General features: G+C 46.0%; 1 protein-coding gene across 1 annotated transcript in view; it reads right to left on the reverse strand.

Annotated features, from left to right (window-relative positions):
- Positions 1-22399, reverse strand: part of LOC143987871 (peptidoglycan recognition protein 3-like) — an 87524-nt gene that overhangs the window by 34382 nt on the left and 30743 nt on the right. Inside the window, exon 5 of the mRNA XM_077487023.1 lies at positions 20193-20369. Coding sequence (XP_077343149.1) covers positions 20193-20369 — 177 coding nt within the window. The remainder of the gene's footprint in view (positions 1-20192; positions 20370-22399) is intronic.

Genomic DNA, 22399 nt, shown 5'->3' on the forward strand with positions numbered 1-22399 from the left:
ACTAAGGCAGCCATAACTACTTGTGACTGATGGAGCTCTGCTTCTTGAGCTGGGGAAAAAGGATCCAATGACTGAATACAGACTATCCTTCTGGGTGATAAACTGCATACTCAGTATAAAACCGGGAATAACACTACAAAAAAAGTAAATACTCCGGTCTTCAGGGAGTGTGTCCTGCACTGGGCTCACAGCAGATGATTCCCACGTCATCAATTTAACACATGTGCTTTTTCTTTGTCTCCAGCCTCCTCCAATAGAGGCAATAAGGTGGCTGGATTCAAATGTACGCATTTTTCATTGTTAGATTTGTACATAAACACACAAAACAAATTCATATTTTGAACCTTTCATTAGACAAACATTTAGTTAGCTGTATATTTGCTGCACAGAATGTCGGACCATTAAAAATGAAATATTCAACTAAAATAATGTCTGTAACTTTGTCTAATAGCAACTTTGCATAAAGCTACAGCTCTGACATATTGGGGTGAACCCTTGATTACTGGGTCCAGCTTGCATAAATATAAAAATGGCTTGTTTTCTATCATGCTGTTTGTGTAAGAACTCCAGTTTCATGTTTCGAAAAGACAACTTTTTCCTGGCAATATTATAATAAATGATAAGAATACCCTGCAGTCATGCAGAGATGTCCATAAACCCTAAGGCTGCTTTCACACTGGGGCGGTATTCAGGCGTTACAGCGCTAAAAATAGCGCCTGTGTAACGCCTGAAAAAAAACGGCCCCTTTAACTCCAGTGTGAAAGCCGGAGGGCTTTCACACTGGAGAGATGCGCTGGCAGGACGGTGAAAAAAAGTCCTGCTAGCCGCATCTTTGCAGCGGTGAAGGAGCGGTGTATTCACCGCTCCTAAACCGCTCCTACCCATTGAGATCAATGGGACAGCGCGGCAATACCGCTGCAGCGGCGCTTTGCGGGCGGGTTTAACCCCTTTTCGGCCGCTAGCGGGGGTTAAAACCACCCCGCTAGCGCCCGCACACCGCCGCTAAAACGACGGTAAAGCGCCGCTAAAAATAGCGGCACTTTACCGCCGACGCCGCTCCCGCCCCAGTGTGAAAGCAGCCTAAGTATTCTTCTACTTATATCCACTGCACTTACAAGGAAAAAGGGCACATCATTTCACAATCCACACATTCTGCTTTGGATTTCAAAAATAAAAATACATAAAAACAAAAGGACCAACAAAATGTATGATGGACCAGAAAGCACTCGGCCATCAAAAACTATAAACCAACTGGCTGCAGGCAGCAGCTATCCTAACAGGGTGTGTGGACTTGATGTGATGGGTCTGTTATATTTACATTTTATTTATTATTACTCTCTCATCATGGACCACACATCAAGTTATTATCAGACTTTAAGACTTAATTTTTGTAGAAAAACTTCTTATGTATCCCATTCATCTTGGCTTTGTTAAACATTATTGCAGCTGTATTCAAATTAACAACCTCATCTTAATCTTTTTTTTTTTTCTTTCCACTCAATAAATGTAAAATTACTAAATTGTTATCTTAATCTAAACTAGTCCCATTTTTACCAATTTCCCCATTAATCTGGATTTCATTTCCAACCAAAGGTTGTCTACACCAGTTTCAATATATCTATATTTATTAATAAAATTGTTAAACTCATATTAGAAATTAATACTCATATGATAATTTCAATATCACACACTAATATATATGCACAGATAAATGTCCTTAAAGGGGGACATATTACTTAATTTTACTCAATTTCTCTCTTTTTTTTTTAAATGCACTGTTTCCACTATCAAAGGATATTCAATTTGTATAAGACACGGTTAAAAGTAACCTGCATTTTACCATGTTTGGAAAACAGATTCAAAAATAATTGTGATCACATTGTTTATCATTAGATTCGTTAACCCGGCACATTTTGTTATAAATGTTTTGTCTAAAAAACTGAAATTGGCATGGTGTCCTTCCAGCTAATCACCAACCTCTCATCCCAGCTACATTCTTTCAGGAGAGCACAAAGGAGGGGGTCACATCTGCGTACATGACTCACACAAGCGAAAGAACTAAAGGTTCCAGCATTCACAAACATACACAAATATCTCTCTAAAATTGCTTACATTATTCCCATTTGTACACAATACGTGCATATCATTCTCTCACTTTATTTTAACACTTTTTTAATACTTCCTTGCTTAAACTTCTGCTTTCTTTATTTTGTTCTGATATCCTTTGCATCCAATGTATTGTAATAACATACTTCACATACTGTACCTTCTATGATCAGACGGGCAGCCATAGTGCTCATCCCCTCTTCCCTCTCTGACAACATATAAAGCATTCTGTTTTAACTCTCATTACTGTTTCTTGACTTTACTAGTTGTAGTGCCTGACCCCAAATTCATCCCACAACTTAACATCAAAATGTCCCTTCCTGTCTAGTGTTAATTGTCACCCTTGATCCATCCTGCTCACATAGATAGCTGTTTCTCTAGCTGATTACTCTGCATGATTCTTTGTCCCTGTGGACTTTGGTGGTAACCCAGTTACCCATTGTGGATCCCTGTCTACTTTAACCACTAATCTAGGGGCTCAGTATAGGCGGAACCGCACCTTCGGTTCAAATATAGCGCTCCTCTTGCGCTGGGCATTTTTGAGGGTCTCTTACCCTTCATTACCTTACTTAATTTAATGCCCATAATGACTGGCCAGTCTTCTCTACGTGGGCCTATACCCTCTTGCCTCTAAACGACTTTATCTAGCAGATGTACTACATATACCTGTGAACAGCACTATTCTTCCCTTTCTCTATAACACTCCGATGGACAGTAGACAGTGATAACATAGCATATAACCACCAATCAATACAGTTCGATTAAGGGGAGTAAAATAGGTACCCTTTGTCCCCTAAATGCCTTACCGATCAAGGAAGTCTGATAACTCAAATGTAAGCAAAATGCTTACCTCAGCCGGCTGATTATCAGAAATTCCTGAATCGTCTCAAGCTCCTCGTTTCGGATACTCAGGGTCACCTGGAAAGCCCCTGCTGGCTAAGCTCGCCACCTGAAATGGATATTTTGTAGATAGGCAACTCCTATCCTCATATTGATTAGTGGCTCCAAATTAATAATAACTACTGCAGTAGGGAACAGACACAAAAGATACGCTCAGCATCTTTCCAAATAACTATTCTCCTTTATTATGACGCATTTGAAGGTTTTTATACACATGATTACATAGGCATCACATTAATATTACAATTGTACGTTTATGGTAACAAGGGGCATTACATAGGCAGGCTAATTCTAATCAGGACTTGAAAGAATGCAAAACATGTATTGAAAACATTATTAGTGCCATGTGCACAGTGAGGGCATTGTGCAACACATACAAAATAGAATACAATTATATACAGAACTTACAAATTTCCATTACAGCTGTTATAAAAATCCAAATTTTTTGCACAAATTTATTCTTTAACCACTTTCAGACCGGACCATTTTGCTGGCTTAAGAAAAGACCACTTTTTGCAATTTTGTAAATTTGTAAGTCTCTTTAACTGACAATTGCGCGGTCGTGCGACGTGGCTCCCAAACAAAATTGACATTCTTTTTTTCCCACAAATAGAGCTTTCTTTGGTGTTATTTGATTGCCCCTGCGGTTTTTATTTTTTGCGCTATAGACAAAAAATAGAGCGACAATTTTGAAAAAAACGCATTATTTTTTACTTTTTGTTATAATATCCCCCAAAAATATATATAAAAAAATTTCCCTCAGTTTAGGCTGATACGTATTCTTCTACATATTTTTGGTAAAAAAAAAAATCACAATAAGCGATTATTGATTGGTTTGCGCAAAAGTTATAGCGTTTACAAAATAGGGGATAGTTTTATGGCATTTTTATTAATCATTTTTTTTTTACTAGTAATGGCGGCGATCAGCGATTTTTATTGTGACTGCGACATTATGGCGGACACATCGGACATTTTTGACACATTTTTGGGACCATTGTCATTTATACACCAATCAGTGCTATACAAATGCAGTGATTCCTGTGTAAATGACACTGGCAGTGAAGGGGTTAACCAGGGGGTGGCAGTGTAGGGGTTAAGTGTTCCTAGAGGCGTGTTACTAACTGTGGGGGGCTGGGCTTTGTGTTAGTGAACACTGATCTCTGCTTCAATCACATGGAGCAGAGATCAGCGTCACTTGTTGCTAGGCAGAACGGGGAGATTATGTTTACAACGGCAACTCCCCGTTCAGCCTCCCCATGAGACAATCGCGGGTATCCCCACGGCGATCGAGTCTGCGGGACCCGCGACCAGACTCACAGGGGTCCCGACCGGCACGCGAACACGCTGCTACCGGCACGCTCGCGATGGCAGGGCAGCATATAAAAATGGATGTACCTGTACTCCAATATGCATGCCCGTGCCATTCTGTTGACGTACGTCGGGAACTGGTTAAGATACATATTGCTTTTATTTAGATTGTAATATATTATAGACAAGGATTTAATTACAGAGCACTTTACTTTACTTTATCATTCTCACGAGGCCCCTGTAAGCCTACCTGACTGGGCCCCCCTCCTCCAAAAATATCAAATTATATTTTTGCTAAAAAGAAACTTCTGTAATGCTATGCTTTACAGCCATGGTTCAAAGTATATCCCCAACAAACAAGACCCATTAAAGTGAATAGCGGCACAAAGACAATATCTGCACCCCCACAGTTGGTACCGATCATTTACTGTGTTCATTCAGGGTGGTGTGTTCATTCAGGATGGTGAGCCCCCCCCCCCCCCCCCACCATCCTGAAATAACCCACCTATGTGCCCTTAGCAGCTTTCGGTGCCAGAGAAGAGGAGGGAAAATGGCAACACTGCGGGGGGAAAAAAGGGGCACACAGGGCTACTAGATACTAGAACCGTCCCTCCTGAATTTCAGCCAGAGGAAAAAAGAAAAGTCGAAGCCAGCAGCACTGCACAAGAGTCACAAGTGTCAGCAATAAGGCAGTACCAGCAGTACTGCCTTATTGCTGACACTTGTGACTCTTGTGCAGTGCTGCTGGCTTCGACTTTTCTTTTTTCCTCTGGCTGAAATTCAGGAGGGACGGTTCTAGTATCTAGTACCCCTGTGTGCCCCTTTTTTCCCCCCGCAGTGCCCCGCTGGCCCTCCTGCTCGGAAAGTCTCTGAAAAATATTTTTTCTTTTTGTACTACTGATAGTTCAGGGTTCTTTTATTTTATGAATATGGATGTGCCTCTACTTTCTGGGTCCCACGTTGAGCGGCTGCTCTCCTGCTTACTGAGCACATATGAAATTTTTATCATTTTTTCCACAAACATAGAGCTTTCTTTTGGTGGTATTTAATCACTGGTGGGTTTTTTTGCTAAAAAAAATGAAAAAAGACAGAAAATTTTGAAAAAAAAACAGTTTCATAGTTTGTTATAAAATTGTGTAAAGAGGTATTTTTTCTTCTTCATTGATGTGCGATGATGAGGCTGCCCTGATGGGCACTGATAAGGTGGCACTGATGGTTGGCACTAATGGGCGGCACTGAAGGGCACTGATAGGTTGCGCTGATGATCACTGATGGGTGGCACTGATGGGCACTGGTAGCAGTAGGTAACACTGATAGGCAGCACTGATTAGTGGCACTGATGGGCATTGATGATTGGCAGCACTGGTGTGGTGGACATTGATAGGAGACACTGTTGGGCAAAGGTAGGTGGTGCTGTTGGCACTGGTAGGTGGCAATGGTGGGCAAAGGTAGGTGGCACTGTGGGCACTGGCAGGTGGCACCGGTGGGCACAGATGAGGCAGCCGCGGCTCCCTGTGTGAGGGACTAATGTCCCTCTGACAGAAGCCGGTGATCTGCTTTTTTTCCCCTTAGTCCTTGTACACACGGTCGGACATTCTGATGGAAAATGTCCGATTGGACCGTGCTGTCAGAGAATCCGACTGTGTGTGGGCTTCATCTGACTTTTTCCGTCCGAATGTCTGACCAACAAAGTTTGAGAGCTGGATATAAAAATTTTCTGACCACATGATCCGATCGGACTTCATCCGATCGTTTGTAGAGAATTCCGATCGGACAAAGTACCACGCATGCTCAGATCACATTCCTAGACCAAAGCTATTGGCTACTAGCCTGAAGGTAGTCCCGTTGTAACTAAATTACGTCATCACGTTATGAACGATCGGATTTTCCGACAACTTTGTCTGACCGTGTGTATGCAACACCAGTTTCGGACAAAATCCATCGGACAAAATCCGACGGATTTTGTTGTTGGAATGTCCGACCGTGTGTACAAGGGCTTACACTGAGAGCGTGAGGGGAAAAAAAACGATTAATGATTTTCTGTTTACATCATGCGATCAGCTGTCATTGGCATGGTATGGGGTATTGGCCCCTTACTCAGATCAGTGATCTGCAAAGACTCATAGACTCTCTGTGATCATCAAGTCTGATTGACTCGATGATCGCAGAGCATGTTGCCCCATCAGGGGATGAGAAGGCAGCTTTGCACAGGAGGATGTCTTATGGCCTCCCGGCAATCAAGGCCCTTGCTGTAGCCATCATTCAGCTATAGCGCAGGCATGAGAAGATTAAATGGCACCTCCAGCATTTTCAATATAGCAGGACAGTCACTCAGCACGGGACGTGGGAGCTAGTGGAGATCATTGTAGTAGAGGTGCCTACTACAGTGATTTTCTAGAGGGACCCCATAGCTATAGAATGCACATTTCCATTTACATTGGTCAAATTACAATTATATAACCAAATTTTTTGGTTCCATTCAAATTACATTGATCCAAGCTAGACCACTGTAATTATGTAAAAATTGCCATACCTGGAACTCATCTTTAAAGCGGGAGTCCGCCGGGACTCCGCGTTTTATTTTTTTTAAAAGCCAGCAGCTACAAATACTGCAGCTGCTGACTTTTAAAATAGTGACACTTACCTGTCCAGCGTGCCCGCGATGTCGGCACCCGAAGCCGATCTCTAGATCGTCTCTCGGGTCCTGCCGCCGCCATCTTGGGTATGGGAATCAGGAAATGGAGCCTTTCGGCTTCATTTCCCGGTTCCCTACTGCGCATGCGCGAGTTGCGCTGCGCAATAAGGACGGTCCCCGCTGCCTCTGGGATCTGTGTGTTTCCCAGCAGGCAGCGGGGCACTTGCGGAAAGGGGCGGGCACTTGCGGAAAGGGGCGTAATCTACGCCCCTTTCCGTAGAGAGCTATCCCGGAAGTGGGTGCAGATACCTGTACTGTACAGGTATCTGCACCCCCCTCCCCCCTGAAAGGTGCCAATTGTGGCACCGGAGGGGGGGAGGGTTCCGATGAGCGGAAGGTCCACTTTAGGGTGGACCTCCGCTTTAAGCAAACCAAAGCAACAGAGGGAATAAAATAATGTCCCTGTTCAACAGCTTGCATTCCCTTTATCCTAGTATCATGTATTGCCCTCTTTATCATCAGTTGATGGCCTGCTGTATTTTACGATAGTTGGGAAGGAGTCCCTCCATTTTTTCATGTGGTAAAGCTGTTCATTCTTCCTGTAAAAAGTCTTCAGGTCCTGTATTTTATGTACATGCCTAGCTCATTTGAGATCCCTCCAAATTGGCTCCATACTGTTGAGGTCATTTTTTTTTTTTTTTTACTGCTGAGACTAAAAGGATGACTTGGCTTTATGATTTGGATTAGTGTCATGTTGGAAAGTCCAACTGTGCCTAATGTGCAGCTTCCAGGATGATGAATACATATTTCCCTGTGATGGTTTCTTCAGCATTATTATTGCCAAAAGTTTTGAGGCATTAGGTACTGTTGTATGTATTGTATGCAGGGTGTTTTGAGGTGGGGGTGCAGACAAGATGGCTCACAAATTCTTCCAGGGGTAGAACAACCGTTGTAAGTTGCAATTACAGATAGCCAACTGAAATATAGAAATTTAGTCATCAATGGTTGCATCATATAGTACATTCTGCAACCAAAAACCTCACAATTTCATAATACTTGCTCCAACTTGTCATACTTGTTTGCATTGCTGAATAAATAGAAATGCTTATATAATTCGCATTCTAAAGGTTGATAAAAAAAAAACAAAGTTGTCAGAACAATAACACGATTTTAGTTTAAAAGTAAAAAAAATAGAAATCCCTAATTCTGGGGGATTCGTTTATCTATAGATAATAAAAATGATAATTAGGGAAATATTTAATGATCTTTATATTGTCTACCATAATTTTGTTATGGAATGACCCATCTTCTTTAACCAGAATAGATATTTGTGGTGAATTCCATAATGCCGCGTACACACGACCGGACCTTTCGAGGGACTAGGTCCGACAGACTTTTGACGGAGTTCTGACGGAGTTCTGACAGAGTTCTGACGGACTTTCCAAATGAACGGACTTGGCCACACACAATCACACCAAAGTCCGACGGATTCGAACGTGATGACGTACGACTGGACTAGAATAAGGAAGTTCATAGCCAGTAGCCAATAGCTGCCCTAGCGTCGGTTTTTGTCCGTCGGACTAGCGCACACACACGAGCGGATTTCTTGGTAGGAACTGGGTCCGGTGGAGTTCCGGCGGAAAAATTTGAAACATGTTCCATTTCTAAAGTCTGTCGGATTTTTGCAAATCAAAAGTCCGCTGCAGCCCACACACGATCGAATGGTCTGCCGGAATCGTTCCGTCGGACCTTTGATGTTGAAAAGTCTGGTCGTGTGTACGCGGCATAAGACTCAACATGCCACCACCAGTGGCGCCCCCTAATGCAGGGGCCGCCGCCCCCCCCCCCCTTGCCATTTGTCTAGCCCCTTAATCTACATGCGGGGCTCCAATGGATAGGACGATGGACGCATAGATTCCAATGTTTTCTTTTTTTTTAAGCACATGATTACAGCTAGAGGCTCTAATTGGTTTAAAAAAATTAGCATGTTTTCAGGGGAGGAGAAAATGCAAGGAAAGCTGCCACCCACTGCCCGGAGGAGTGCTGCGCATGACTTACTGTAGATGGGGTAAGTGCAGGGACAACCAACCGGGGGAGGGGGAGAGTGGCAGGAGGCATGAGTGACCTGACCGACTGGGGGGGGGGGTGGTGCCCCCCGCCTAAAAAAATATACCACCAGCCATCACTGCCCACCATCCTATGGCTCATAAGGCCCCATTCACACCCGAGGAGAGTAATTTTCAGGCATTTTGTTTTAAGAGTCCTGCCAGTGTACATGAGCGTTTTAGAAGCGTATAACCAGCATTTTACACATGAATTCAAGCTTCAGGTGTTTTTTATTTTGCGGGGCTCCAATGGATAGGACGATGGACGCATAGATTCCAATGTTTTCTTTTTTTTTAAGCACATGATTACAGCTAGAGGCTCTAATTGGTTTAAAAAAATTGGGCTCAGGGTGTAGAGTACTGCGCCCCGAGCACACCCATTTGTGTGACAATAGTAAATATTTACTTTTTAAACCAATTAGAGCCTCTGGCTGTAATCACGTGCTTAAGGCCAATCAGGAAGAAGGTCCTAGAACGCGTCACCTGATTGGCTGAAACGGAGAGACGATCCGATTGGCCGCCTAGGAGCAGGAGAGGAGGGAGGAGACGCACAGCATGTTTTCAGGGGAGGAGAAAATGCAAGGAAAGCTGCCACCCACTGCCCGGAGGAGTGCTGCGCATGACTTACTGTAGATGGGGTAAGTGCAGGGACAACCAACCGGGGGAGGGGGAGAGTGGCAGGAGGCATGAGTGACCTGACCGACTGGGGGGGGGGGTGGTGCCCCCCCGCCTAAAAAAATATACCACCAGCCATCACTGCCCACCATCCTATGGCTCATAAGGCCCCATTCACACCCGAGGAGAGTAATTTTCAGGCATTTTGTTTTAAGAGTCCTGCCAGTGTACATGAGCGTTTTAGAAGCGTATAACCAGCATTTTACACATGAATTCAAGCTTCAGGTGTTTTTATTTTAGCAATGTCAAAGGAAAAGGTCCATAAGCTGCACATCATGAAGTAAACCTATGTGCATGAAGTGAAATGAATGGCAGCCTCAGCCCTGACTCCAACCAGGCCACACCCCCAATACATTTTGCTCCGCCTCTTGGAGCGCAATCAGGGGGATGGCAATGGACTTTTTCCTTTGATATTGCTGCAGCTTGGAGCTAGGATGAGCTACCTGGCCCTGCCTGCACTCACAGTGGCCTAGTTGGACTTTACCTCTTTACCTGAGTGGCACCTACATTTTTTTTATTTTAGCCAATAGAAAGCACTAGGGGAATGGAAATAGGGGTGGAGAGTTTCTATTTTGCCAAAAAACATGCAACAAAACACTCTTAAAATGCTCATGATGAGCATTTTCAGGCATTCCCATTGAAGTCTATGGCACCAATCTGTCTAAAAGAAGCTCATATACTTTTTTGAGCGACAAGCGTTTTGCTACAGGCAACAAAATACTCAGATGTGAACCAAAGGGCATTGAAATAAATTCGATTTTTTTTGTTGAGAATATTAGAGCTACAAGCTGAAAATCGCTCAGGTGTGAACGAGGCTTAAAGGTACCCTCGCTGATATTTGCCATTCAGCCAACTTGAGATTTGCTTAAGTGATCCAATATTTAACAGTAATGCCCTGTACACACGGTCGGAAATTCCAATGGAAAAAGTCAGATCGGATTATGTTGTCAGAAAATCCGATCGTGTGTGGGCTCTATCGGACTTTTTCCATCGGAATTTCCAACACACAAAGTTTGAGAGCAGGATCTAAAATTTTCCGACAACAAAATCCGATCGCATAAATTCCGATCGTGTGTAGACAATTTTGACGGACAAAGTTCCATGCATGCTCAGAATAAACTAAGGCCGCGTACACACGGGCGGACTGTCTGCCCAACTTAGTCCGCCGAAACACATTTCAGCGGACAGTCCGCTCGTGTGTGGGCTTCAGCGGACTTTTTCAGCGGACAGTCTGGCGGACTAAGTATTTCGGAATGTTGGAAATACTGTCCGCTGGACTCGTATTTCAGCCCGTGTGTGCCAGTCCGCCGTACTTTTGAAATGAGCGGACTTTTCCCGCCCGGAGAAAAGTCCGCTCATTTCGAGCGGGTATCCAGGTAGGCGGGGCCCGCGACGGAGATGTCGCGGGCCCCGACGCCTGGTATGGACTTAAAGGGGAACCCCCAACGCCGAAAAAAATCGGCGTGGGGTTCCCCCCAAGTCCACAACAGACCCTTGTCCGAGCACGCTACCCGGCCGGCCAGGAAAGGGGGGCGAGCGAGCGCCCCCCCCCTCCTGAGCCGTACCAGGCCACGTGCCCTCAACATGGGGGGTGCCATGTTGATGAGGACAAGGGCCTCTTCCCGACAACCCTGGCCGTTGGTTGTCGGGGTCTGCGGGCGGGGGGCTTATCGGAATCCGGGAGCCCACTTTAATAAGGGGGCCCCCGGATACCGGCAACCCACCATATGTGAATGAGTATGGGGTACAATGTACCCCTACCCATTCACCTGTGAAAAAAAAGTACAAAAAAAACACAACACAGGGTTAAAATATTTTATTGCACAGCTCCGGGGGTCTTCCGTCTTCGGGGGTCTTCTTGCCGGACTCCTCCGCTATCTTCTTGTAGCTCTTTTGCTAGCGGAGGAGTCCGGCTTTCTTCCTCGCCGCCAGCCTCTTCTTCCGACTTCGGGGGTCTTGTCCCCCTCTTCGGTTCTTCTGCCGGGCCACCGCGCCTTCTTATAGCTCTTTTACAGGCGGTGGCCCGGTCTTCTGTCGCCGCCGTCGCCACCGTCACCGCCGTCGCCTTCCGTTCTTCTTCTTCTCCAGGAGATGTTGCCTCGACGATCTCTCCGGCCGGAATGCCAGAGCCGCGCTGCGCGGCCACTTATATAGTGACAATGGGGCGGTGTCACATGGTTTATGTCACATGGGCTGGTCACATGGGGACTATGACATCGTAAGGGGGCGGGGTCACCATGTGACACCAACCCATGTGACACTGCCCCATTGTCCCTATATAAGTGGCCGCGCAGCGCGGCTCTGGCATTCCGGCCGGAGAGATCGTCGAGGCAACATCTCCTGGAGAAGAAGAAGAAGAAGAAGAAGAAGAAGAAGAACGGAAGGCGGCGACGGCGGCGACAGAAGACCGGGCCACCGCCTGTAAAAGAGCTATAAGAAGGCGCGGTGGCCCGGCAGAAGAACCGAAGAGGGGGACAAGACCCCCGAAGTCGGGAGAAGAGGCCGGCGGGGAGAAAGAAAGCCGGACTCCTCCGCTAGTAAAAGAGCTACAAGAAGATAGCGGAGGAGTCCGGCGAGAAGACCCCCGAAGACGGAAGACCCCCGGAGCTGTGCAATAAAATATATTAACCCTGTGTTGTGTTTTTTTTGTACATTTTTTCACAGGTGAATGGGTAGGGGTACATTGTACCCCATACTCATTCACATAGGGTGGGGGGCCGGTATCCGGGGGCCCCCTTATTAAAGGGGGCTCCCGGATTCCGATAAGCCCCCCGCCCGCAGACCCCGACAACCAACGGCCAGGGTTGTCGGGAAGAGGCCCTTGTCCTCATCAACATGGGGACAAGGTGCTTTGTTGAGGGCACGCGGCCTGGTACGGCTCAGGAGGTGGGGGGCGCTCGCTCGCCCCCCTTTCCTGGCCGGCCGGGTAGCGTGCTCGGACAAGGGTCTGTTGTAGACTTGGGGGGGAGCCCCACGCCAATTTTTTTTGGCGTTGGGGTTCCCCTTTAAGTCCATACCAGGCGGCGGGGCCAGCGACGTCTCCTTCGCGGGCCCCGCCTACCTGGATACCCGCTCGAAATGAGCGGACTTTTCTCCGGGCGGGAAAAGTCCGCTCATTTCAAAAGTAGGGCGGACTGGCACACACACGGGCGGACTGTCCGCTGAAATGCGAGTCCGACGGACAGTCTTTCCAACATTCCGAAAGACTAAGGCCACGTACACACGGGCGGATTGTCTGCCCAACTTAGTCCGCTGAACCGTGTTTCAGCGGACAATCCGCTCGTATGTGGGCTTCAGCGGACTTTTTCAGCGGACAGTCCGACGGACTTTGTCTTTCGGAATTTCCGTAATTTTGTCCGCTGAAACTTGGTTTTGTCCGTCCAAACTTGGTTTCAGCGGATAGTCCGCTCGTGTGTAGGCAAGTTGGACGGACTAAGTATGGCGCATGCTCAGAAAGGGTTTACACGGCCGAAGGTTGCATTGCAGTGTATTGGACGTCGTTTTTCTAGTCCCGTCATACGTGCTGTACACGTCATCGCGCACGTTTTCAGCGGACTGTCTGTTCATCGTGTGTGGTCAAGTCCAACTTTTGAATGAACGGACTTGACTACACACGATGAACAGACAGTCCGCTGAAAACGTGCACGATGACGTGTACAGCACGTACGACAGGACTAGAAAAACGACGTCCAATACACTGCAATGCAACCTTCGGCCGTGTAAACCCTTTCTGAGCATGCACCATACTTAGTCCGTCCAACTTGCCTACACACGAGCGGACTGTCCGCTGAAACCAAGTTTGGACGGACAAAACCAAGTTTCAGCGGACAAAATTACGGAAATTCCGAAAGACAAAGTCCATCGGACTGTCCGCTGAAAAAGTCCGCTGAAGCCCACACACGAGCGGATTGTCCGCTGAAACACGTTTCAGTGGACTAAGTTGGGCAGATAATCCGCCCGTGTGTACGCGGCCTTAGTCTGCCAGACTGTCCGCTGAAAAAGTCCGCTGAAGCCCACACACCAGCGGACTGTCCGCTGAAATGTGTTTCGGTGGACTAAGTTGGGAAGACAGTCCGCCCGTGTGTACGCGGCCTAAGTGATCCAATATTTAACAATAATGCCCTGTACACACGGTCGGAAATTCCAATGGAAAAAGTCAGATCGGATTATGTTGTCAGAAAATCCGATCGTGTGTGGGCTTTATCGGACTTTTTCCATCGGAATTTCCAACACACAAAGTTTGAGAGCAGGATCTAAAATTTTCCGACAACAAAATCCGATCGCATAAATTCCGATCGTGTGTAGACAATTTTGACGGACAAAGTTCCATGCATGCTCAGAATAAACTAAGAGACGAAAGCTATTGCCTACTGGCCCGTTTAAAGTCCCGACGTACGTGTTTGACGTCACCTGTTTCAGAACGATCGGATTTTCCGTCAACTTTGTGCGACCGTGTGTATGCAAGACAAGTTTCGGACAAAATCCGACTGAAAAAATCTGACGAATTTTGTGGTTGGAATGTCCTACCGTGTGTACAGGGCATAATAGTATCTGCCATCCAGCCAATTTGAGATATGAGCAAGTGGCACAATATTTTGGCAAAGTAATAGTATTTGTGTTGGGTACCTCCCCCAAACCCCTGCCTTTTCCGATGCATTTCCTAGTATAAGGAAGCATGGGTTCATCTCCATTGGGACATGGGTATGGCAGGCTAGTCCTGACTCACCATCAGTCACATGACTTAATAAATGATGTCACCGCTCTCTAACACCAGCCAGCACTAGGCATTTTGGTGTTGATTGCATTGGAAGTGAGGGCAGTACTGGATAATTGAGTATCAGTGGTTTGGGGTAGGTCCCTGAATTGGCACAGTGACAGTGCCTCTTTAAGAAAATCTGTACTGGGGAAATGTGGAGGATGCCATTGCTGCCATGGTACACATTCTATGCATTAAGGTGGAAAGCCGTTTGTGCTGCAGTACCCCTTTATCTTTTTTTTTTACAATTATTTTATTTATTCCAAGAGCGTGGTCGGGTACAAGTATCTGGATACATACAGTCAGTTGCATAATACAGCATCGCAAGTATATACCATTTTTTGAGACAATTTACAGCATCTGAAGGACAAACTGATAGGCTGTCTATTCATGCTGCTCCAGTTAGGGTCCCGGACCAGTCCTAAATGATTTTATAACTTTATTTTAGGGATGCACTGATACTGGTATCAGTAGCGGCACCGATACTAGCCATTTTCGCGAGTATCGGTACTCGCGAAAATGCTCCGATACCAGAAACCGATACCGGAAGTGACGTCGCTTGGGAACGTACCGCCTCCTGCTCCCCTCCTCCTCCTGCCCTCCAGGCAGTGCCTTCCCCGCCTCCTCCCCCCCTCCGGACAGTGCCTTACCCTGTTTCCTTGCTGCACGATGCCTGCAGTCCCTGGCTGCCTCCTGTACCATGCCTTCAGTCCCTGACTGTCTCCTGTACCATGCCTGCAGTCTCTGACTGTCTCCTTTACCATGCCTGCAGAATCTGACTGTCTCCTGTACCATGTCTGCAGTCTCTGGCTGTCTCCTGTACCATGCCTGCAGTCTCTGACTGTCTACTCTACCATGCCTGCAGAATCTGACTGTCTCTTGTACCATACCTTCAGTCCCTGACTGTCTCCTGTACCATACCTTCAGTCCCTGACTGTCTCCTATACCATTTTTGTGGGTGTGTGGAGACGTATCTAGTGTGAACTCGATGAATGCGGGGGAGTGTAAGGGCGAGCACAGAGGAGCCATTAATTAAAAGGGTAATTGTTGTCATTGAAGTCGCCATCAAGTCGCCGTCAAAGAGGGTCTTCCACTCGTCCGAGAAAAGGAATACGCTCCATAGCAACCAGGTCTTGGAGTATCGTTCCTGTTGGTGTCTTGCCGAAAGAACCAAGTCTTCCATTTTACTAATTTCCCTTACTTTGCGTATCCACATCCCTATTGTCGGGGGTTGGGGCGACTTCCACTTAAGAGGGATGCATGCCTTAGCGGCCTCAAGGAGGTGGCGAATAATAGATTATTTTGTATATCTTCCCTGGTGTGTGATTTTCTAATTTGGGGCAGGACCAGAAAACGTATTATATGGTGCCCCTTTATTCCTGGTATCTCCAACACTGATCAGAGGTGTCAGGGAATCTTTTTTCAATCTCACTGGTGTTCTGTACCATCTAGTAAGGATCTTGAAGTTGGTTTCCTGCATTTTAGTACAAATAGAGGATTTGTACATAAACCTGAGTATGTGCTGTCTCTGTGATGTATTGAGAGTTTTATCCAGGTCTCATTCCCATTCCTTACTGAGACCCCCCCCCCCCTTTTTCTTACCTGAACCTGATAGTTCCAGTGGCAGGGATGAGCGCAGCAGCTGCAGCTGGTGTCTCGGGTCCTCATTGGATGGATTGATAGCAGCAGGAGCCATTGGCTCCCACTGCTGTCGATCAAATCTAGTGACACGGGAGCCGGGGGCAGGGCCGAGTCCTGCTGTCTGTGTCAATGGATGCAGCAGCAGGACTCAGGAGCACGCCTGCATGAGTGTACCCATTGAATGCAGCTCTCTGTGGGGGCACTTGAGAAGAGGAGGAGCCCGGAACGCCATGGGGGGAGCCCAGAAAAGGAGGATTGGGGCTGCCCTTGCACAGAGGAGGTAAGTATGACATGTTTGTTATTTAAGTAAAAGAAAAAAAATGAAGCTTTACAATCACTTTAAGAACTTGAATGGACTGTGAAGCAACAGTGACCACATAGATCTGTACTAAAGTGATTGTAAACCCTTACATATACCCAGTGAAGTGACTGGCCTTATGCGCTACACAGATTTTAAACAAATTATCCTACATAAGGTGTGCCTGTTTATCTCTAGTCTTCTCTTTTCTACAGCCATTTAAAGTCTAGTATTTGTAAAGCTTGTCTGAGCTGTCAGAAAAAAGGGGGGCGGAGATCTGAGGTTACACTCCGCAGAGCTCATCCTCCCCATTCACACAAAACAAAGCAACAGAGCTAAGGTCCTACACCATCACCTTTTTTTCTCTTGGTGTCAGGAAAACTTATCAGAAATGACTCATGCAGGTAGGAGAGAAACAAAAGTGTTGCATTACCGCAGCAGGAGCTGCTGGTACCTGGCTCCCTCATTCCTGCATCCTCTTCTTGCATCCAGACACACAAAATCAGTCCCTTGGCTTTGCTTTATGTTTTATTAGAGCCGGTTCACACAGCGGGCGATGCGAGGCGACACGACTCGCCTCGCCTCGCTCTCGCAAGTCGCCCCCGTTCTGTACAATGGAACCGTTCTGAGAGGAGCGACTCGAGTTGCTCCGACTCAGAAAAAAGGTTCCTGTACTACTTTTGGGCGGCCTCGGGGCGACTTGCATTGACTTCTATACAGAAGTCATCTGCAAGTTGCCGCTGAGGTCGCGGCAGGTCGCGGCGAGGCAAGTCGGAGTCGCCTCGCCTCGCCTGCAGTGTGAACCGGCCCTAAGGGGTGACAACTGAAGGAATTCATGAGATTCCCAACTTGAATCAAGAAAAACAATAGGGTACAACTTCCTCTGTACAAAAGATCCTGTAGCTCTCGGTCTCTCTTGGAAATAGGCTTGCTACATGTGGCAGTCTCTCCCCTTGAATGTCCTTGGGTGTGCTGATTCCAAATCAAACTGCTTTGCTGAATGGATCCCCTTAAGTCAGCCCAAGCCCAGCCTGGAGGACTTCAGTAGACATTGGAGATCCCACCTAGGCCACCGACTGTCTACTCAGCACTCCATCTTCCGCCAGATGCCCATGCTTGCATGACTCATCCATATTTAAGGGCTGGCTCAGACACCATACTAGGCCCACTGCCTAAGGATTGGCCAAGATCCCCTGCAGATCAACCCTCTGACCTTCGCCCACTAACTTCTTGAAATTTCTTCAAACTTCCAGAACCAGGGAGAGGCACCAGAGCCTGTATGAGTCATTCAGCCTGACCTGCAATAAACCCTTGACCCAGATTCCAGACTCATACTTACTGTGAGTCAAATAAATTTACCTGAACTTAAAGTGGAGTGCCACCCAAAAGTGAAATTTCTGCTCATTTGTCTCTCCCCCCCCCCCCCCTCTTCGGTGGCACATTTGGCACCTTTCAGGGGAGCAGATACCTGGTTTTCACAGGTACCCTGTCTCCACTTTTGCCACGGCGAGGTTTGTCAGATGTCTGGCTCCCTCCTCCCCCCTTCTCCATCTCCCGCTGCCAGGCCAGTAAGAAAGCACAGTGCGTTTCACAATAGCAGTGGCAGCACCTGAAAGCTGATGGAAACACCAACTGCGGTGCAGACAACGCTGGCCTCCTGGACAGGCAAGTGTCCTAATGTTAAAAGTCAGCAGCTGCAATATGCTTTTCACTTTTTGGAGGGAGGGAAGGATGGCAGACCTCCAGCTGTTGCGGAACTACACGTCCCATGATACATTGAAAAACTCTGACATTCACAGACATGACTAGGCATGATGGGAATTGTAGTTCCTGAACTGGAGGGCCGTAGTTTGGAGACACCCTGCACTAGAGGATGCTACAGAAGCAGCAGACAGAAATTACACTTAGTGCTCTGGAATGAGACAAGTACACACTATAGAGGGATATGCTTTTTTCACATTTCATGGCTGAGGTTCACAACCAATCTAACATTGTGCTCTCCTCATGGGATTTTAAAAAAATGGTTACAAAGTGACAGTTGAGTCTCTTCTGGTGCAGGTCTTTCATAATTATTTTTACAGTTTTGTAAGTGTAGAGTATTGATATGCAACATCATTTAAATTGCCACAACACTAAAAAGAGATTACGAAACACAACTGATTTGTGACATATTTTTATTTGCTTGTAAAAGCAGTGCGTATTGCAGAATTAGAATGTCATCAGCACTCCCCCATCTCGGCCATAAATTTGAAGTCCAGCAGCCTCAGATACATCTGGATGAGACGTGCCGACTGCCAAAGGATGAGCGAGCACCATCCATCCCTGTCTATGACTGAAGTCTCCCCCTTCCTCTCTCCTGCCTCTGAGTGAGTACACTAAGGTAAATCAGGGTTCTCAGAGCACCCCTTACTTCAGAGTAAAGAAGAGTTCCCCTTTACAAAATAGGCCACAGTGTTACCGCTTACAGCAGAGTCCTCTCCGTACATCAGTGTTCTCAGTGTTCCCCCTTAAATCAGGGTTCCCAGAGCATTCCTTAGAGTTTCCAGAGTTCTCCCTTACATCAAAGTCTGCAGAGTCCCCCCTTGCAAGTTCAGATGTAAAAAGAGAACTCTGTAGACGCTGATGTAAAGGGGAACTCTTGTTATTAATGTCACATGATTAGAAATGTTATTTAATAGCAAAATATATGTATAGTTTATACTATTAAAAAAAAAAAATGCTGTGCACCACTAAAGTGTTCGGGTTTGATTTGAAGAAAATGTGGTAACCCTACCCCCCATTCAGACATCCGGACATGGATTTCAGTGGTTTTTTGTTTTTGTTTTAAGCATGTGATTAGAGCCTGAGGCTCTAATTGGCTTCAAAAAAGAGAGGGCGCGGGTGGCAGACCACACCCACTTGTGTGACAATAGCTAAATGTCTTCCGCATTCTCCTCCTGACCAATCAGGACTCCCTGATTGGCCAGGGAGTCTCAGGACTCCCTGACCAGTCGTATCTCAGGACACACTTCCTGTTCCTGTGTGGCCAGGAGGAGAATGTCTCTGTGTGTGCTCACCAGAGAATCGGTCAGAGCGGCCCTGGCTCTGCCTTCATAAGGTAAGGCACATTCACAGTGAATCGTCACCGTCCGTCTCCCATGGGGGGGGGGGGAGGGTGATCTTGGGTGTTCGCCGCTGTCCTCTCCTGTGTGCCCCCCCCCCCCAAAAAAAAATTTTGGGCACCAGCTGCCATTGGTTCTAGATACTTCCCATTAATGGTTTTCTAATTGAGCACACATGGTCAAAGCCCTATTGCCATAAACAGAACCCTGGAGTGGACAAGAGGAGACCAGGCGTCCAGTCAACACCTTCTCCATAGTAGAGCAGAGGAGGAGAAATCATTGATGAAAGCTGAAAGTCAATAAGCTTATACAAAGCATCTTGGGTGTTCGCCGCTGTCCTCTCCTGTGTGCCCCCCCCCAAAAAAATAATTTGGGCACCAGCCGCCATTGGTTCTAGATACTTCCCATTAATGGTTTTCTAATTGAGCACACATGGTCAAAGCCCTATTGTCATAAACAGAACGCTGGTACGGACAAGAGGAGACCAGATGTCCACTCAACACCTTCTTCATGGTAGAGCAGAGGAGGAGAAATCATTGATGAAAGCTGAAAGTCAATAAGCTTATACAAAGCACACAAATATATGCAGATACATCTTCTTAGTCGCATCTTCTCTACCAAAACTTAGCAAATCGATTTGGGTAAATTGGCTGCCTTGACTTGTCTCAAGCCTTAAAGTGAGGCCACCCTTGAATGACTTTGTAGAGGCTGTTTCCTGGGCAGCTCGTTGGATTTACATTTCGGTGCCCTTTAAGGACATAATTGCTTCGGATAAAATTTCTGGGCACTCCACAAGCGATAAGTTGTCTGGCGGCATTCAGGGCGGCACTGTTGGGGGCACGATCTGCAGTTTGGAGACAAAAGTAGTGAAGGGTGGTTACATTTACCTGGTGATTTGGTGGAGGAAATAATAAATACACAACTAGAGGACCCTTTTGCTATGTAGGTGCCCAGCATAAGTACTCATATCTGTGCGGGGAAATCTTGAGCAGCACCATTCTACAACTTGTGGCAATGTTTTGTGTTGTCCAGAGATACACGGTATTCTATTGCATCTTGAGAGGAACTTTGCATCCCATCCCAACTCAACTGAAAAAAAAAAATCATCTAAAGTTGGGCATACACTAGTAGAATTTTTTCACATTTTTTTTTTATTTTATTTTATTTTGATTATCAGATTTTTAGCGGGGTCAAACCAATACTAATTTTTGACCAAGGTGATGAAAAAAATTCAAAGAAGCAGGATGGAATTTATTTTTCAAATGGACTCATTGGTAGCAGTGAATGTGGTCTTCATTCAAGAAAGTCCATTTGTTCCAAAATCAAATGTAAAGTAATGCCGTTTTCGGCAGTTTTTCCACTGGAATAAACTCTGAAGGTTTCTCCCATGGAATTCCACTCTAGCTGTCTCGCATACACACGGTCATGCCAAAGTCCGACCGTCAAAAAACGCGGTGATGTGCAACACGTACGACGGGACTAGAAAAAGGAAGTTCAATAGCCAGTAGCCAACAGCTTACATCTCGTACTTGCATGGGTACGTCGGAATAGCATACAGACGAGCGGTTTTCCCGATAGAAATTGGTTCCGCTGGGAAAAATTTAGAACATGTTCTCTTTCTAGGTCGGCATGAATTTTCAACGGAAAAAATCACGGTCGGAATATCCGATGAGAAGCTCCCAACTTTTTCGGACGGAAATTCCGCTCATGTGTACACAGCATAAGTTCAACTAAATTTTGAAGAAATTTCAAACGACATTCATTAGGTCACAGAATTTACTGAGAATTGTCATACGAATGTTAGTATGAATGTTCGTACAATCAAAATCTTCTGGTGTATGGCCAGCTCTAGTGAGATATACCCTATATTGTCATAAGTATTGGGACACCTGCCTTTAGACACACATGAACTTTAATAGCATCCCAGTCTAAGCCCCTGTACACACGGTTGGAGATTTCGACAACCAAATCCATCGGATTTTGCCCATCGGATCTTGTCCGAAACTGTTGCATACACAAGTTCTCGAAAAATCCGATCATTCAGAACGTGATGACGTAATTTCGTTACAATGGGACTACGTTCAAGCTATTAGCCAATAGCTTTGATGTAGGAATTTGATCTGAGCATGCGTGGCACTTTGTCCGATCAAAATTCTCTACACATGATCGGAGTATGTCCAAACGAACCAGTTGGTCGGAAAATATTCCCAACAAGTTGGAAAATTAGGTCCGACGGATATTCCGACGCAATCAGTCCGATGCATACCACACAGAGTCGGATTATCCGACAACACAGTCCGATAGGACACATTCCGACGGATTCTCCGACCGTGTGTACAAGGGCTTAGTCCGTAGTGGTTCAATATTAAGTTGGCCCATCATTTGCAGCTATAACAGCTTCAACTCTACTGGGAAGGCTGTCCAAAAGGTTTAGGAGTGTGTCTATGGGAATTAGGGAACACATTTAACCCTTTGATCACCACTGTTAACCCATTCCCTGCCCTTGTCATTAGTACAATGTCAGTGTATATTTTTAGCACTGATCACTTTAACAATGTCACTCGTTCCCCCCAAAAAACTGTCAAAAATGTCAGCTAGGTGTCCAATCTGTCCGCTGCAATGTCACAGTCCCGCTAAAAATCGCTGATCACCGCCATTACTAGCAAAAATAAATAAATAAATAAGCCATAAATCAATCTCCTATTTTTTAGACGCTATAAATATTGCGCAAACCAATCAATATATACTTATTGTTTTTTTGTTTTGCCAAAAATATGTAGCAGAGTACTGGCCTAAATGTATGAAGAAATTCGATTTTTTATTTTTTTTTATTGGGTAGGTTTCTTTTTTCAAAATTGTCTGTCTTTTTTTGTT

The sequence above is a fragment of the Lithobates pipiens genome, unplaced genomic scaffold (assembly GCF_037356315.1).
Source record: "Lithobates pipiens isolate NorthernLeopardFrog02 unplaced genomic scaffold, aLitPip1_a1.2 Scaffold_1, whole genome shotgun sequence".
NCBI classification, from domain to species: domain Eukaryota; kingdom Metazoa; phylum Chordata; class Amphibia; order Anura; family Ranidae; genus Lithobates; species Lithobates pipiens.